At 26.1% G+C, this 19,689-nt stretch overlaps 1 protein-coding gene across 1 annotated transcript in view; it reads right to left on the bottom strand.

The window, feature by feature from the left end:
• The window catches only part of LOC107457479 (fibroblast growth factor receptor-like 1), a 90,843-nt gene that overhangs the window by 26,450 nt on the left and 44,704 nt on the right, over positions 1-19,689 (bottom strand). Inside the window, exon 3 of the mRNA XM_016075646.4 lies at positions 2,395-2,673. Coding sequence (XP_015931132.1) covers positions 2,395-2,673 — 279 coding nt within the window. The remainder of the gene's footprint in view (positions 1-2,394; positions 2,674-19,689) is intronic.

The following is a 19,689-nucleotide window of genomic DNA, read 5'->3' as shown; positions in this document are numbered from 1 at the left end:
AATCAATAAATGTTTTTTTCTCACACTTAACAGATTGAATATCATATTTTTATGGTTATTTGACTGAATACGGTAAATATTAAACCCTGTTAATACGAGCATAAATCGGATTTAGTGAATTTTTTTCATTAACTTCTTGATAATTATCTTATTTGGCTTTCAAAAAGAAATATTTCACAATAAGGGGAATTTTTCAGCCTCTTTAAAAGAGTGTAAGACATCGTTTTAGTTTAATTTGTTTAAAGATTGCACGTAGATAAGCAATATAGAAAGACAATGTGAAGTTTTTACGTTTTGTCGCCATGAATCAAGCAACCAGTTAAAGTTTTGGACCTATAGCATGGCAACCGTTGATATGGAAATATAAGTGGTTAAGGAAATAACTACCATATTAGTTTTGTAGGCTGATCACTAAATATATTCTAAATGCATTATTGCTCAGATCATGGTGATTTACTGAAACCAGACAAGAGTCATTGGTTTAATATTATATTATTGCTCATATGAATTTACATGAGAGTTTAAGACCAAATGTTTGAAAATCTGCAATCTGCAATCTACTGCAATTAAAAATCTGTAATCCTGACAATAATAGGCAATTGCAGACAACCCACTTCCACAAGCATAAAACAAGGAAATAGTATTTTTTAAGGATAACAATTAGTGATGATAATTCACCCCCATATATGTTGAACGTTATGTGCTCATGTGTTGGTTGAATTATTATTGAGATTTAATCACAAAAGGAAGCCCAAATGTTATTAAATTTAATGTGAATGAAAAATGATAAAAGAGACGTTAATAAACATTTTCTGGTTTATTATTTTTTACGCAATGGTTCATTTCTATGCTAATTTTGACCAACAAATGTTTTAATGAGTGAATATCCAGGGTCTCTCTACTCATTATAAACTAATTTTATGGTCTTTGATAACATCTGCTTTAGTATAAATAATTGCATGGTCAAAGCTACCAGAATATGCTAAAATGTATCATTTTTCTTTCTCCAAAAGTCCCCATTAAACCAAAAAGTGAGGTAATTTTTACCACAGAGTTTTGGTAATAAATTTGGTTAAATTAGTAACAAAATATAGTTTTATAATAAATCATAAAAATTGGTAAATGTGGTAAAATTTTATCATGATACCTTAGAGTATGGCATAAAAACCATTTAAACAGTTAAATTTACTTTTCAGTTCTGTATTTTTACTAAATGTGTGATAATATGAATTATAATTATGAAAACCAGAATTTCCGGCAAACTTGTACCTTATGAACAGAAAAGTTAACAAATGAATGGATTAAATACCATATATTTTGGGTTTTATTAAAAGAATTATGCTCTTTTTCTTCTTAACGGAAATGTCATTACCATACTGAATGGAAAGTTTACTAGAATTTTTGTCCTCGTGCTCATTGTGGTGATTTACTTTAAAATATATATATAACACTCAGTACATGAGGTGAAAAAATTTTGAACAATTCAAATATAAGGTCGTTTTCTTTTATACATAGTATTTTATCTGGCATTTATCTAGTCATAAATGCATTGTCCATTGCAAAATTAATTATAAGCAAGGCAACAAAAAAGAACAAGAAGTATATACTATATTCTTTCATATAGAGAGAAAATGGGACACCTATGATTATCTTCAACTTTATTATTAAAGTTAATAATATTGTTTAAGTATAGCATATAATTGATCATCTAAGAAATAAGTTCACTTCTTTCCCTCAATACTGCAATTTGAGCAAAAAAAAGCATTGTTTCTACCTCTAGAATTTAAAATAATGAAAACAAATGTGTAAGCATAGATATAAATTTATTTCAACTTCATTGTTTTCTAAAATATGTAGATTTTAATGATAAGATTCACTTTAAACTATTTATGTACATTACAGCTGCTCTTGATAGAAATAAACTGTATGTGATGGGAATAAATAAAATAGAAAAATTGCTGAGACATCTCTAATTGCTTTATATAAAATATCTGGGACTCCTCTTAAACATCCAGAAAAAGATAGCAAAGGTACCAACATGTGTCTAATTGTAATAAATTTGAACCTATTTAATGAAATTGAATTGGTATTATACCGGTTCTCACGAGCGCACATGTGTTGTGCTGAAATGACGTAGACAGAAATATTTTGCACATGCACACTATTTTACCGCCAATCAGTGATTCATCACGAATGGTTTTGAATAATTTGACTTATATTTGCTTAAGGATTTGTTCACATTTTATGAACTACGCTTGATCTCTGAGTACCTGTCTAAAATCTAGAAAACGGTCATACGTAATATACTTAAAATTAAAATATTTGAAAAGTAGGTAATGCAATTAAAAAAATTATAATACATTGAGTTTAATATAGAATCATTTTTACACTTACCCAGAACAATAAGTGTAACATTAACTTCAGTGGTTATGTTGTCATTCTCAGCTTTACACACATATACCCCATTGTCTTCTTCTTTTGCATCTCTAAGAACTAGATTACCTTCGTCTGTGATTTCCAAGCGGTCATTGTTTGTAACATCAAGAGGTAAGTTGTCTTTTGTCCATGTGTATTGTATTGTTGAGAGTGTACCCTCTCTGAAATCACAAGGTAGGATCGCAATACCTTTAGAGACAACGACCAATCTCATGTCACTACTTTTACTGATTGGATCTGAAAAAAAAGTATAATGTTTTATTAAACTGCTGCAATGGCCAATTAAAAAACATGTTATGTATGAAGGTTATTTAAAACAGAGATTATAATCTTTGAAAGTAGGTAGAATACATCATAAGATTTGAGAATCCCATAGGAATTCTGGTTCAAAAATACCAACATATAGACTTTAATTAAAATATGTTTCTAAAATTATATTTTTTAATATATTTTATTACACTGTGATTAAAACTTCATGCATTTTCATAGTGAATGAAAGTACACGCATTTACCACTATAGGTCAAATTATACGCCTTTACTCTGTGAGTCAAATTATACAAATTTACATTGTGAGTCAAGCTATACGTATTTACACTGTGAGTAAAGTTAGGAGCACTTATCACTGTGAGTCAAATTATACGCTTTTGCATTGTGAGTAAAAGAGTATTATTCTTCATATTTGTAAAAATTGTTTATAGTTTTTTCCTGCAAATAAATATATCGTAAAAAATATAATTGAAAAAAAAGTTAATTTTTGAAACTTTTAAAGTAATTAAAAACAATTTATTTGAGAGATTTCAAGTACTGAAAAAGGAGACATAAATGTTTTAACACATTTCTACACTTTTCAATTAAATTTCATTCTCTTAATAACACATAGGTCATAATAATAAATTCCTGATAATAATAAAAATAATAATTATAATAAATATTGTTTCATTATTAGTTCTTCAAGAACATTCCGAAATAAACTATTTCGGAAAGAATTAATATTGTTCATCAGTGAAAATTTATACCACTCTAAGATTTTTGCTAAGGTTTTGGTTTTTGACTCAGTTAAAAGTTTAATCTGTTGAAAAATTGAATCATAATGAAGTGCAAATTTGTTGCAAACTTTTTATTTTGATAGTTTCAACCGCATTAACATGAAAGTTTATTGCAAACCAATGTTGAAATAAATTTGAAACATATTGACGTGTAAATTTATTTCAATCTTATTATGTTACCTAGCTTGACCATATTATCATGCACTTTAGCAATAACTTTTTATGGTGCTAAGTTGAACCATATTAACATGGTAATATACTGCAACCTTATAATGATACCAAACTGAATAATTTATTATAATTATTCAGTTTGGTATCATCATTGTTGGTATCATCAAAATTGAGAAATATCGTCGAGTAAATTAATCCTTGGTTAAATTTATTGTGGGATACTACGACTCAAATTGAATGATTGAGCGTAGACATGATAAGGCTTAGCATCATATTAAGGTTGCTACAGATTTGAACAAAATGATTGTTCAAAAAATATAAATTATGTTTCAAGCTTGAATAAATTTTTCGGAGAATCTAGAAAATTTATTTTCTTTTAAATTTCAGAATTCATGTTTCATTTTGTTATAACTGTTACAAGGTCTCTATTAGTAATATTGCGATTGCATTGAGTAAGAAGGAAAGAAGACATTCTAGAATTGTCCCTAATGACTTGTATTATTCACGAAACAAATAATAGTTTTAGCTTCCAGAAAAAAAATGTTTCAATATATTATCGGGTGATCCTTATCACATAGTTTTATGGAAACGGAAATCAATTTATCTTTCGTCTTTTAGATATAAATGAAAAAAATATCTTATACAAGAAAAAAATCTTATAGTTTTCTTCTTCATTGGACACATCTGGCGGTAACAACAAGAATGACACCCATCTGGGAGTAGAGAATTTTATACAGATTGCTTTTCGAAAAAAAGTTCAAATGTGAGATCGTCACCAAGAATTTATGCATGGATACTTTTTTATACTTTTCTGGGGGTATATTTTTCTGACAGAAGAATATCTGCATGGAAGCTGAGATTTAAAAAGCACGCTTTACCTATCGCTTAAAGTGACGATAATTTTATTAAATAATTTGTATTTTTGTCATTGTAAGTGTATTCTTATATTAAAATAAATAAAACCATATAAAAAATATAACAAAGGTAAAAATTTACAAATTTAATATAATAATAAAGGTCTTGTATAGTAATTTTAACATAGAAAAACATTAAATGTTAATAAACAATTCAAACAGTAATAATACTCGTATTATAAAAAAAATATTCTTTATCTTTTTCTTCTTTCTAAAATATTTCGCAGAGAAACCATTTTACTCCATTTCTAAAACATCGAAATTTTTATTTACGACTTCAGTTTTGATAAATCTTTCTGGAACACCTCAAAAAGGTTTCAAATGTTTCAAACAAAATAGAAATTGGGAAGTTTTTTATTAAAAATTGTACAGCTCCCTTAAAAAGAGATTGAATTTTATCGAACTTAAAATACTTTTCCGTTTCTTGTAAGCGCAATTTAATATCGCTTCGCAATTTTTAAATTCTTATTTTAACAAGTTTTTATTTCTATGATTGCTGCGGAGAATTCCCTACTTGAAGTCATAAAATGGTCCAAGAAAGGTCTCTAAAAGACTATTGGTTTATAAACAAAAGACAAAAAATAAATCAAATTTATAAGAATGTCTAATTAACTAAAAAACTTCAACTTTCTAAAAAAGTTTGCTGCTTGATAATTTTCACCGAGAAATTTCGAACAATATATATATATATATACGACAACGCATTAGAATTTACTATAACGTATTATAGCACACTGTTAAAATTATTTTCTTATGAATTAAACCTAAATTAGTGAACTTGTTACTATTTTTTGCATATTTTAATGAATATAAACTGAAAAAAAACCCATTAAAATAAATAAATATTTTTATAAATTTTCATAGTCGTTAATAACAACAAATATATATATTTATATAATTAAATTATTTCATTTTAATTTTAAATATCAGTTTCGCTAGGTATGAAATTGATTTTTTTATAAAGATGGAAATTAAATCAGTGTTTGCTAATTCTCTTTAGATACCAGATCGAGAAATTGCTCACATTAATTAGTAGGCACAACGTGTCTTATGTCATTTTCCATTCTGCCAATGATCATGGCTGCATGTCAAAACTGAATTGTCAACATTACAGCCAAATAGCAGAATGGCAATGAAGTGTCAAATTAATGTAATGGATTTGATAACTACCATGAGCTATATATGAAACAATAAATAGTAAACGCCAATTATGAGTTATTCCATTTGATGTAGTCTAATAGATATGTTATACGAATAATCCCTAACTGAAACAAATTCGAAGCTGATTTTTTTGATAGGATTATATTTGATAATACTACAAGACAGAGATATAAAATCCTTTTAACCCTAAGCATAGATAATAGTCAATTATTACAATGGTTTATAATTATCCTTCATAACAGCTGCGCCCCCTTTGAAAAATATATGTTATATATATTTCAGCGAGATGAATTTAATCTATATTTTAATGCGAAGAATTTAAATAAGTTTTAATGCGGAGAATTTAAATACGCTTTAATGTGAAGAATTTAAAGTAATGCGATGAAACAAATTAATACCATTAAATTTTAACACAACTACATGAGCACTGCAAAGAATGGATACTTAAATTTCGCGAGACTCCGAGCTAACATCTTGTCAAAGTGAGGAAATAACTATCACTACTTCTTCGAGGACATGGTAAAGTAATGAAGTCTTTCGTCATTCCATTTTAATTTACAAAAAATAAATAAATAAAAAATAAATAAACACAAATTACGGATTGCATTTTTGATAATTTTTTAATGGGCAATATCATGCTGGCATTTTTGATCAATCATCAATGTCACCCCGATAAGGACAGATAAAATTCTAAGATACACTACGTCCATGACAGAGTCGGGATATGAACGATCATCCTGGTATGCAGTTCCAAGCTAAGGAAACATTTATGTCATATATTAGAGACTTCGAATTTCCTCAAAAATCACGTGATTTCGTGACGAAATGATTCTCAAAATAACGAAATACAGTTCCAAGACTGCGGAATCGTCAAAAAATTGAGTTTATTTTCATTAGTGTATATATGCTATCATGAACGCTGTTCTTATTATTTTTACAACTCATGAATTGCATCATTACAGTAAGAAATAAAAAGATTCCTTAAGTGCAAGAAAATGTATATACATATATTTTTATTTTTTTATAATCCTTATCTAGTTAATTTTAGATTGAATGCATAAAGCAAGCATGGAAGTCCGATAGGCACATAGTGACATACTATGTATAAATTTGAATCATTAGAAATATCTGTCTGAATGCTTTGAATTTTACATTTGGCAATGAAAACATCAGATTTGTGCATGCCAATATTCAGTTTTCTCAGTTTTGAAATTTGGAATTAAACATAAAAGACAAACCAGCTTCTAGATCAGAGATTGTATCAAATATGCCTTATTGGAGGAATTTTTGAACACCCAGTTTATGAAGAGTCTGGTATTCAACATAAAATGCAAAGATTTATTTAATCCACCCATTCATTAAATATTTCCAAAGATAAGTCTAAAGATTTTTTCATTCAATCATTTAGTTATAGTTAATTTATTGCCATAAAGTAATCCAAATACTGAATTATTTTAAATTTAATTTTACATAAAAATTATATTTGATTTATACATGATTCATTATGATATAGTTGAATGAAAGGGACTATATATAATTTACTCTAAATGTAGTCAGAAACTCACTTAAAGTAAGGCAATACGCTTATTTTATTAAAAGATTTATTTTGAAGTATAGTAAAATTTTAAATTTAAATATTGATAAGCGTTTATGTAAAATGGTTCCTTAATTAATAATGAACACACACACACGCACACGCACACACACGCACGCACACACACATTCATACAATTTTCTCCTGTAAAATATAATCATTAAACTAATTAGTTCAGCTTATAATTTAATAAAAATAGTGCCGATATAGTTTTAAACATATTTTCAAAACTTAGAGAAAATATTATTCGAGTCATAAATAAATATGTAATTATTGTGTCAGCGAAATTAATCTAGGTATAATTACGGAAAAATTAAAATCTCTACTTATTAGTTTAAAAAATTTTTGAACGCTATTAAGAGAATAAACAAAACTATTTTGCACTCCGTCTTAACTTTGGTAAGAAAGATATTAATATCTTAATAATATTAATCTTGCTTCAAATTAAGTTTGAGATAAGTTTCAAATTAAATGACTTGGATTTTGGAAATAAAAATATTTTTCAAATTTGCAATAAAAACTCAAAGAAAGGTGGGATTTGGACTTGATTGAAAACTTATTTATTAACGTTTCACATACTCTTTATTTCTCTCTCCATTTATTATTTTCTCGCTGTTTCCCTTCGTTTACTGAAACTCTTTGTCATATTTAATTTTTCAAATAAATTTAATTTCAAGTGCTAAAAATCCCGACATTTTTACGGAAGCACGCCAAATCCACTGCTTAAAGTTTTTTATAACACATAATTTAATTCATTTACTGCAGAGGGTACATTTTGTGAGAAATTTAATAAAAAAATAAAGTATTTTTGTAATCTGTCAAAAAAAAACTCTTCGAAAGCCAATTTTTAACTTCATCTAGTTAAAGGTAATACAATAAAATAAAAACTTAAAAGTAACTCAAGTTCGCTGATTCAAGGCGTCTAAGGATTTATGTAGGGAGATTCTGAGTAAGACAATCATATGCACTGTGAAAAACTCTGGTAAAAAGTACCAGTACCAAAAGTGCCATTACTTTTTACAGTAAAATCTATTTTTACAGGAAAATTTCATGAAGCACATAAATCTGATATACCGTAATTTTCAGAGTATTAATTATTGCAAAATGTCTGAATTTGAAATGTCTAATTAGATAAATATTGCTGTAAAAATTGCTGCAAATTATTTTACAGTTAAAAGGGATTTCACGAAAATTTATGTTACGGATGATGCACCCTGAATACCGGTACTTAAAACGTAATTTGATTTACAGTATGAGGCAGATGGGCACATCTTCACAATTTCTATATCATATATTAGGAAGTTGTGTTAAAAGTGGACATAAATTACACGTGAGCACAGAAATGGAGGAAAAGTGCATTCATCATTATATTCTTCTCCTATTTGATTTCGAAAAGAAAGACGACTATTTTTGCCTATATTAGCCACTATTTTTGTACATAGAATTCAATTTTTGTTTGTGTGAACTTTTGCCATGATTTTGTGTGATATTCCTAATATAATAAATAAGTATAACTAAATTTTAAATGAAATGCAAATTTGCATACAAAAGCATATATTTCTTAATTAAAGATAAATTTTCTGAACTTATCCTTTAAAATTTATTTCTTATTTCAATTTCGTAATTTTAAAAATTTAAAAGTAGCTTCAGCTTAGAAAACATTTCAGCTTTAGTTTTGGTATTACTCTTGAAAATTTTACGTTTTTATTAATGCAATTCGAAATAATAATGGGAATTTTAAACTCCGCAAAATTATTGTAAAAATAACTGGATCAAAAATAAATTAATTCGATAATTCGAAATATTAAGGCGTAAGCATTTTATATCATATAACAGAGATTAAATATTTACACCAAAACCCGAAACTTTTAGTGAATTTGAATAATTTATTAAATTTGAATAAAAATCTATGATTTTTATTGAAACGAACGGTTTCCTTTCAAAAACCAATCCTAAATTTAAATCAAATAATTAAAGAAGATGTTTTTTTCTGGGTAACGGTTTAAAACTTTATCCCAGAGAATTAAATGTCGTTACAATTTTTTGATAAAAGAAACAAAAGATGAATTGTCTATTACTCTTTGCAAAATTAAATGAAATATGTTTCAGCTTAATATCATTTCATTTAGTCACATTATTTTCAGAAACTACAGAATTGCGCATAAAAAGAAAAAACATTTGAATAAAATATTTCTATTAAATTTAATCACATGATTTAATCTTTTTTATTATTATTTAAATTTTATTGCGCTTTAGATGTAAGCATTTGCTTTCTTTTTTATCGTCTCTTTTAAATAATTCTTTTTTAATAAAATGATTTTTGAAGAAAAATATTTTTTCTGTCATTATAGCCTGTATTTAAGTGTTTATGTCAATATAAGTATTGTTCACTTATTTTACATGTCATTTTTTTACTTGTCATTGTTCACTTATTTTACTTGTCATTACATGGAGACAAAAGAGATTCTTTATTCCGTTTACATAATATTACGATTAATGCTTCAAGGCATTATTATTTCAACTATTAAAATTATGCATACCAACAAAACGGTGTTCATGAATTTATTTAAAGTATAAAAAAATATATTTATTGAGCATGAAAGAGTATGCAATATATATCAAAATGACACTATCATTCACTTAATATATGTTTCTATTTTAATTGGCCTTCACTATTTACTATAATTATTTAATGATGTTTTGTTGTAATAAGAAAAAATAATAGTAAACTTGATTTGTTTTTAAAGCCCGGTAAAATTAAGGAATTTTTTTAAATCATAATTGAGTTTCCTTGTTCTCTAGAGTCTTTGTACAAAGACGACACAAAAAAAAACAATTTGAAAAAGAATCTATTCATCATCAAAGCGCTTTTAAAAATACGAAAAACAATAAAAGAATACGTATAAATGTTTTTGTTAAGAATAAACACGTTTACCATTGAATAAAAAAAATATGCTAGCTTCTCTTTTGATTAAATATTTTTCTTCAAAAAAACTAAGTGCCGTTCATTCCTATGATTTTCTCTATTCTTGTGTCAATTTTTCTCTTTTAAGTAAAAAAAAGTTTGCTTAAAGTGTTAAAGTAAATTTATCAGCTGTTAGGAATAAAGAAAGATCCTTTTAACGACAGATTGTTGAAATTTACGCTTCTTAGTATTTGTTGCAACATTCATGAGTTTCAACAATATTCTTTTTGGGGGAAAAAATTTTGAATAAATCATGCCTGCTTGTGAGTTTTATGGAGTTTTGATTTTTTCTAACTGTTAAACTTTTTTACCCGAGGATGCAATAAACTCTACTCCCACGTGACTGCGGGCTAAAATGTAAAATTCCTTCATTGTCACCGAATCATGTTTAATTTTGAATTTCTTGGGAAACAGTTTAATTCAATTTATGCTTCGAAAGTATTTTGGTTCTTATCTAAATTTTAACAAAAAAGCTAAAACAATTTTATTTCTTATTTATTTAAAATGCGAGCAATTTTCTTTTATTTTAGGCATGGAACTACTTATTTAAGATTTTAAATTTTTTATTTGTGAATAACAGAGAAAACTATTTTTTTAGAAACAGTGTTTTTTATATAATAATAATAAAGGCTTTTGTTTTTAAAATTTATTTTTTTTTAACTTATGGAAAAATAAATTTCAATAATATATGCATTGTGGAATCAAGAAATTTAACAGAAAACCACGGATATATATTTACTACAAATCTCTTATTTTTAATATTGCCAATTGATTCTGCCAATCTTTATTGGGCCAATTATTTCTGGACAGAGAAGAAGATAATTCACCATTTCCCATGTCTCATCTAGTCTATTATTTTAACAAAAGAAAATAATAAAAAGTGTGTTTGTTAAAACTTAAGCTGTTTTATTTAGAGTTTGAATTAAATAATAATTTTATAAGAAAAGTTTCATAACTAGGAAAACAATTTTAATGTTGGAAAAAGCTTTACTTCTAATGATATTTTACACATTAGACAGAGAAATGTGAGGAAACTTTATCAAAAGCATCAAATCTTTTGCTGGCAGTATCTCATGCGAATAAATACTAACCGATAATAATCTGGAGAAAAATGTTCAAATTTAGAATTCGATTTCATGTTCTTTAAAATTTCAAATATTGAGGATCATATTATTTGGATTTTTTTTTCTTTGTACGCAAACAGCAATAATACTGAATTTTATTGAAAACTAATATTTTTATTTTTTAAAAAAATATATATAAGAGAAGTTTCTTTGTATTAGGTGTATATCCTTTGTATTTTTTTTATCATGTTAAAAGAGAGATAACGTTTCGAGGAGAATTCACCATTAAAAACAATTATAACATGAAAACAGCTGTGCCATCTATTTTTTTTCTTCTTTAGACATTGCATTTATTTTCGCAAATTTAATTATTTCAGCAATTTTATAACGGCATCAGCCTACATTTCTCAAAAATATTTTGGGTAAGTTTTTGAAAGTGATAAATTATAATATTAGTCAAATTTACTGCAATCAAAGGAAACACTTTAGAGTCGTACTTATTTGAAAAATTATCGATCTTAAACCAATTAATTAATACCTAATTTAATTGAACATATTTTTAAAGTTATAGCAAATTTCCTTTTGTTTAAATTTAATACTGTTTTAATAATTAATAACTGAACTGTCATTGAGAAGAACTGAGGCTCTATCCCCGGTGGCGGCTTGAGGCCCATCTAGCTTCAGATCAATGGGCACCAGCTTATCTGGGAAGTAAAGGCGGCCTAAGCGCAATGTTGATCCTATTGGCCACAACCATGCTATTGCTCTCGAAATTGTGGAGCCTTAATCACTATGACCCGCCCCGGCCCAAAATAGGCTGTTGCGTGAATGTTTTACCTTCTTTTGTAGTGGTATAAACTTCATAAAAAGTAAATTACGATACAATGCTTTTTAAAAACTTTTACATCAAATTAGTGATGTGTACCGGCAATCTGGAGACTGGCACTTTTTACTATAAAATCCATTTTTTCCGGTGCTAGTTATGAAACAAAAAATCCGCTATACCGTAATTTTTACAGTGATGATTACCATAAAATCAGTGAAACACTACTCTAATTAGATAAGTATTATTGTGAAAATTAAGATACAATATTTTATGGAAAAAATGAATTTCAAGAATGACGCACACAAAATACCGATAATTTATAACGTCATTTGATGAGGAATTTTTTACAGTGAAGTAAATCATTTGTAAAAAAAAACTTTTTGTCAAAATTATGTTTAATTACTTTTTAAATTTCATATCTTTCCAGTGTAATGCTTTTCTTTTTAATTGTTAAAAAAACATGTGTTTGTCAGCCTGATTTAAAAAAATATGTGCAAATTTTTCATTACAATAAAATTATGAGGACTGTATAAATTATTTAGTATTTTACTCTAACTGATTTTTAATTTAAACAGACATTATTGCATATGTGTAAAAATAAAAATTTTCATTATTATTTGGTGGTACTAGAAAAATATTTTTTCTACAAATATAAGGAATAAATATTTCTTAAACGAAATGTAATCAAAATATTAAAAAAAATTTGCTTTTCCGATAAATAAAGTCTTTGCATTTTAGTAATTCAAACTAATTATAGTATTTAAACTGTAATAAACTAAAGGACTATGATAACACGTTCAAGAAATTTAGCTTTACATTAGCCTGTTGTCAAAAATTGCATATAATTTGTATTATTAAGCATATAAATGCACATTTACTTATTAAAAGCATCGTATTTCTAAATTTTTACTGTTTGAAAAAATTTTCTTGATCTATTTTTAATTTTTAATTTTGCATCTAATATGATTCAAAATTAGTTTATAACATAATTCAAAATTGTTTTGTTAGTTTTTAAACAAATGAAAAAACTGTTGATTAAATATTTAATAACTAAAACGCTTATTTGGGTCAATGTTTTTCGGAAAATTTATGACAAATGAATTCGTGTCTTAATAGGTTTTCAAACGAGTTATAAATATAAAGGTTCTCTGTTAACAATGGTTACGTATCTCTACAATTACTTTTCGAAAATAAATTCTCTTTGCTGCTATGATAAAACGATTATGTCATGAACCTTTTCACAGTTTTTGACAGCTCATTATTATTAGAAAGACGTAATTCACTCTCACGAAAAAGAAAATGGAAACTAAGCTATGAGCTTCAACTAGATTAATTACGAAGTCTTAAATAAAGTATAAATGAGATGAAATCCTCCATCTTAACATAAAATATAATTTAAACATACAGAAAAAAAGTGTAGCAATAGTTTTACATTTTCACAATAGCTACACTAATTATTATAATCAGTTTTAACAAGAAGATTGCAAGATAGGCAGAATAAATACTCGCAAAAATAAAACAGTCACTTTTGACGATTCAGCAATCCTTGAGCTGTATTTCGCTGATTTTGAGAATAATTTCGTCACAAAATCACATGATTTATGACGAAACGTGAACTCTCAAATATATAACGAAAATGTTTCCTCAACTCGAAACTTCATCATAGTGCAATGTGGAAGATAGTTAACTAGAATGGCGAAATAATGATGGAGTAGTGAATGTGATGAAGTAAGCTGATCAGCCTATATGGTGGCCAAAGAGTCGACCTTATGCCAGAAAGATCTCGGGTTCAAATCCCGTATCGGGCATGGGTGTAGTTTATCTCTCTGTTATATCCGTCCCCCTTACATTGATACCCACGATGAAGTAATAATAGGAAAAGTTACTGCATTAGACACTGTAATTTTTTTTTATTGGGGGGGGGAGGGGTATGATGAAATATTTCTTCAAATTAGACAAAATTTGTTTCCTTGAAAAAGTGACGATATTTATTTCGTCAAACGAAATTTTCCTCATAGCATATACCAGCGTCAAAAACAAAAAAAGTTTTGTTACAGTTGAGTATCCATTTTTACAGTGAAAACTTTTTTAAAAATATTTGATATTTATTTAGTCATTAATTTAATTATATTGTTAATTTATTGTTATTTTATTGGCAATTTCAAAAAAATATTTTTTTTAAATCTAAATGTGAATCTAGTATGAATATTTGAGTGTACAGTATAAGTTTTTTTCCTTCTAAATATCGAAAAAAAATATAGCTACTCCAGTGGAAACCTTATCTACCCGAATGGAAGGTTTTTTCTACTAAAGAAATTAATTCTTGCAAATTAAGTTTGTTCGCAATTATAACTAATTTTGTTTGATAATTCTTTGCGGCACATTTTTTGGTGAATTTTTATTTTCTTTGATACAAACTCAGTGGGTCAAGGGAATCATAGTGTCGCCTTAAAAAGAATCAAGTTAACTGCTTCGAACCTGGTATTTAGTGTATCGAACATTAATTCATAGTAAAATAATTAATAAACGTCAGAATCATAGTTTTTTTTAATTTGATGATTTAGGCGATATTGCTATAAAAATATCCGACTGAAAGGGTTAATAATAGTGTCGTTTTATGTTTGAAGAATCTTCAAAAAATTACTGCGACTAAAAGAACAAAAAATACTAAGGCTAATTTTTATTCAAAGTCCCATACTGTTAAGAATTATTGATGAAACCACGGTAAGAGTACTAGCACCCTGGGCACCAATATTTTTTACAGTTAAATTCATTTTTATAGTAAAATTTTATGGAACAGAACGATCTGATGTACCATAATTTTCGCAGTAATGATTACTGAATAACTGTAATATGAAATATACTGTAATAATTAAGATATAAAAATTTGTGGAAAAAATGTATTTTACGGATGCAGCTAGTTTTTTATACCCTAATTGTTTCAGCAATTCTTTACAGTGCAGTAATTTTTATGGAGTAATTATATGTAGATGTATAAGTAACGGAATGAACTAACGGAATTTAATGGTGTTCACTTTCAGCGCCATCTCGAAAATTAATTCTGAGCTATTCCCATTGAGGATAACATTAATCATCATTTTTTTCCAAAAGGTGATTTTTTAGTACAATATTTAAAGAAATTGTAATTGGATAATTTTTATATTTAATTACTTTTATGTGCCTAGATACTGGTCGGCAAGAAATTTGAAACCGTTTTTTTGCGCTTAAGTTTGGGTAAATCTAGGCAAGATGGCCATGGAGGCGAAAAGACCAATCTAAGGATCTCCGATATCCAATAATTGCTGTTGATTTTCGAAAATTGCAAAAAAAGGTTGACTTTCGTGGCAACTAAAAGTTAGTAAAATTTTAAAGTTTGTTTTATTTATGACTCTCATATTTTTCGCGAATCAAGTATTTTGCTGTTTTCAATTCGTAGTTTATTTTTTTTCAATTAGATGAACCTTTTTGCTCATATGTATCCTAATCTTTGTTTTTGACTAAAAATAATATATATATATATATATATATACATATATATATATATATATATATATATATATATATATATATATATATATATATATATATATATATATATATATATATATATATATATATACGTATATATATTATATATATATATATATATATATATATATATATATATATATATATATATATATATATATATATATATATATATATACGTATATATATATATATATAATATATATATATATATATATATATATATAAATATATATATATATATATATATATATATATATATATATATATATATATATATATATATATATATATATATATATATATATATATATATATATATATATATATATATATATATATATATATATACATTGAATGGCCATCTCATCTTCGATTTTAACTAAGCTGTCGTCATAAAACTAAGGAGAGATAAACACTTTTTATTAATATGTAAAGACGCATCAGGAATTATAGGGCCCTTAAAAGATTTAAAAAAAAATTTAGAAAACGTAATAAAGTAAGAATTTTTTAGTTAGTTCGTATTCGCCATGCCGCTTAATAATACCGCTTTGTAAAGACTCAAATCCATAGTTGCGAAATCTTTGACAACACATTTTTAGTTTTAAGGTACACTCTAATAAAAAGAAATTCTCAGCTTTTCCATCATAATATTAAAACAACTTTCTGAAAATTTTTAAGGACCGTGCAAGGTCCTTTTATATGTATTTACAATGAGAAGAAAAGTCTGGACAAAATTACCAGAATATGGTCAAATTTACGGTTTTCTGGGTCAATTTAAGAACATGCAATATAGCTCTTAAAATTTAAATTAAAAATTAAATGTAGTTTATGCTGGTTTACTTTTCAAAACTTTAGTTTTCAATGAAAATTTTCCGTTTCTTAACATTTTTATATGCATAACAAACCACTAAATCCGAATACAAACAGAACAATAAATCCGAAGAAAAAAATTTTGTTTTCTTCTTGTGGCTCATGTTTTTTTTAAAGTTATTTCAGAAATTATTGGCTACATTATTACAAAAATTATTTAGTTATAAAAATAAATGAGTAAATTAATAAAACTATAAATTTACTAAGTTATGTGAGTAATAAAAACCTAATTCAACACGGTAAATTTTACCATAATCTAGTAGTTTTATACATAAGTTTCTTCAGTGTACTTTCATCTGTTAGTCTGACACTTATTTAAGGAAATTAATGATTTTTTAATAGCAAAAGAGATTAATTATAACTAATTTAGATGCTATGAAATTAGGTGTATATTAGGTATGAAATTCAAATTGAAATGTTTGCAGATTTATGACGTTGAACATTACATTCAAAGAAATGTAATGTTTAAATGTAATAGTAAAATTATTCTTTAAGATTTTTTTTAATAATAAAACCCTATAGACGCAAATAATGCTAATTGCAGTTTTAGACATTAAGAGTTACAATTGTAATCCTATTACGTTCCTTCTCAGATTTAACATTAACACACTTTTAATTTACTTTTCAATTGTTTAAATTTTCAAATCCTTAATTGAATGACTCACTTAACATGTTTTTGTAATCATATATCACTCTTCAAGGTAAAATAAATGCATTGTTATTTTAGAGTAAGTATCAAATTTCCTTTGAGGCTTCGACTAAAAAGAAGCAATTAGCAGGTTTTGCTCTTAAACTATTCCATTTCACCGCGTAATCATATATTTTTTTTGGCCATTAATATATGAAAATGACTGTATTAGTTAGACTTAAAGAAATCAGGAGTCTTATGATTGCTGAAAAACTTTATATTAAATTAGATATGATGTTCATAAACTAAAGTAATCTGAGAAAATCAAATTGAAACGTTTGATGAAAACGTGAAGATTTATAGCATAAAACATTAGATTCAAAGAAATTATTTAGTTTACTATTTAACTACTATTTAGTTACTATCTTATTACTCTTTAATACTATTTATTACTAATTAATACTATTTAGTACTACTACTACTTAATTACTGTTTCATTACTATTTAATTACTAGCTATTTAATTTTTATTTAGAATTTTTTAGTAATTAGGTCAAACGGAAATCATACTACTAGCAGTTAAATATGTAACCCTATCACATTCTTTATCCGATTTAACATAAACACACATTTAATTCACTTTTTAATTGCTTAAAAATACAAAATTTTGATCGAATGATCAACTAAACACGCTTTAGTTATCTCTCATCTTTTTTCCAGGTAAAGAAAATTTATTCTAATTTCAGAGTAAGTATCAAATTTTCGTTAAGGTGTCGTCTAAAAAGCAATTAGCAGGTTTTGCTCTTAAACTATTCGATTGCACCAAGTAACCATCCATTTTTCATTTTTGTTGTTATCATAAGTTAATGACAGCATTATTTAGATTTTTAAAAAAATGGAGGTATTGTGATTGCTGAGAAACTTAATATTAGATAAATTAGATATGATGGTCTAAAACTAAAGAAAATTGAGCTATTCTAACTGAATAATTTATATGTTTATGGCATAAGACTTAAGATTTAAGGAAATAATTTGAACGTTTTCCTAAAAAGTAAAAACGTTATATTAGATTTTTTGAATAACTAAGTCAGACGCTAATCCTGCTAACAGCAGTTTCAGACATATTGTAAGTTGCGTTTGTACTACTATCACATATTTTTACATATTTAACGCAAACATACACTACCGGTCAAAAGTTTGCGAAAATTTTGAAATCTACAAAAAAAAGTTCTAAATTCAAATGTTCATAGAACTGAGAAAAATCATTCAAATTGCATAAAAATTTGATATGTTCTAAGGTGAACCTCTACAGTTAATTACATATGATCAAATTGCAATACTTTTTTTTTTGCGAACTGAGTCCAGCTTTTCATCATGAGTTGTTTCTATGGTGAAAAAAGTTTTTACGTTTGAACACTTTCCAAACTTGCAAATAAAATTTTTTGTACTTTCTGCTAATAGAAAATAGTTATTTGAACAGTTCTATGTAAGCCCTCAAAATTTCAAATCGATTTGATTTTTTTTGACGAAGTTATAGAATTTTGAAAAACATGTGTACTTTTCTCGATTTTTAAGCATTCCACATTTGCGGTCCTTTGGTCTATACATCTTCGACCAAAGAACTTTTTAATTTTAATGTTTTCTATATTTTCAAATAATTAATATTGATTATAAAACAAATATTCTTATTTATTATTGTAATTATTGTTACTACAAAGAATTTATTATGAATATAATTAAAACAATATATAATAGATGTCACATTTCATCGAAAATTTGTTTGTTCTTGCAAACGATGCTCTGATATTTAAATCGAAGCCAGTTATGGGACATTTTACAACAGGAATGGAACTCTATATCACTTGAAGTGATTAATGGCTTATTAGAACGAATGCTATGCATATGTAAGGCTATAATAAAAGCAAAATGTGGATGGTTCGAGGAATCTAAGATTTAAATGTTAATTTATTTAATTACAAAATACGAATAAGAATATTTTAAATATTTGACCTGTTGTAAATAAAATAGATTAATAAAAATGCAAATTTTTTATACTATTGTTATTATTTTTTTAGAATTATTTATGTAATTATTGTTATAACTTTTTATTTTAATTTAATATAAAGTAAAAATATCACAACAAAACTAATACATGTAAGCAATAAATATAAACAATAAATATAAACAATAATAATTACAATAATGAATAAGAGTATTTGTTTTATAATAAATATTAATTATTTGAAAATATAGAAAACATAAAAATTAAAAAGTTCTTTGATAGAAGATGTATAGACCAGAAGACTGCATATGTGGAATGTTCAAAAATCGAGAGAAGAACACATGTTTTTCAAAATTCTATAACTTCATCAAAAAAAAAAAAAATCGAATCGATTTGAAATTTTGAGGGCTTACATAGAACTGTTCAAATAACTATTTTCTATTAACAGAAAGTACAAAAAATATGTTTTGCAAGTTTGGCA

Source organism: Parasteatoda tepidariorum, chromosome 11, assembly GCF_982258835.1.
Source record: "Parasteatoda tepidariorum strain Cologne lab strain chromosome 11, Ptep-v5.0, whole genome shotgun sequence".
In the NCBI taxonomy this organism is placed as follows: Eukaryota; Metazoa; Arthropoda; class Arachnida; order Araneae; family Theridiidae; genus Parasteatoda; species Parasteatoda tepidariorum.
Note: the sequence above shows the minus strand (reverse complement) of the source record. Positions and strands in the feature narration are given on the sequence as shown.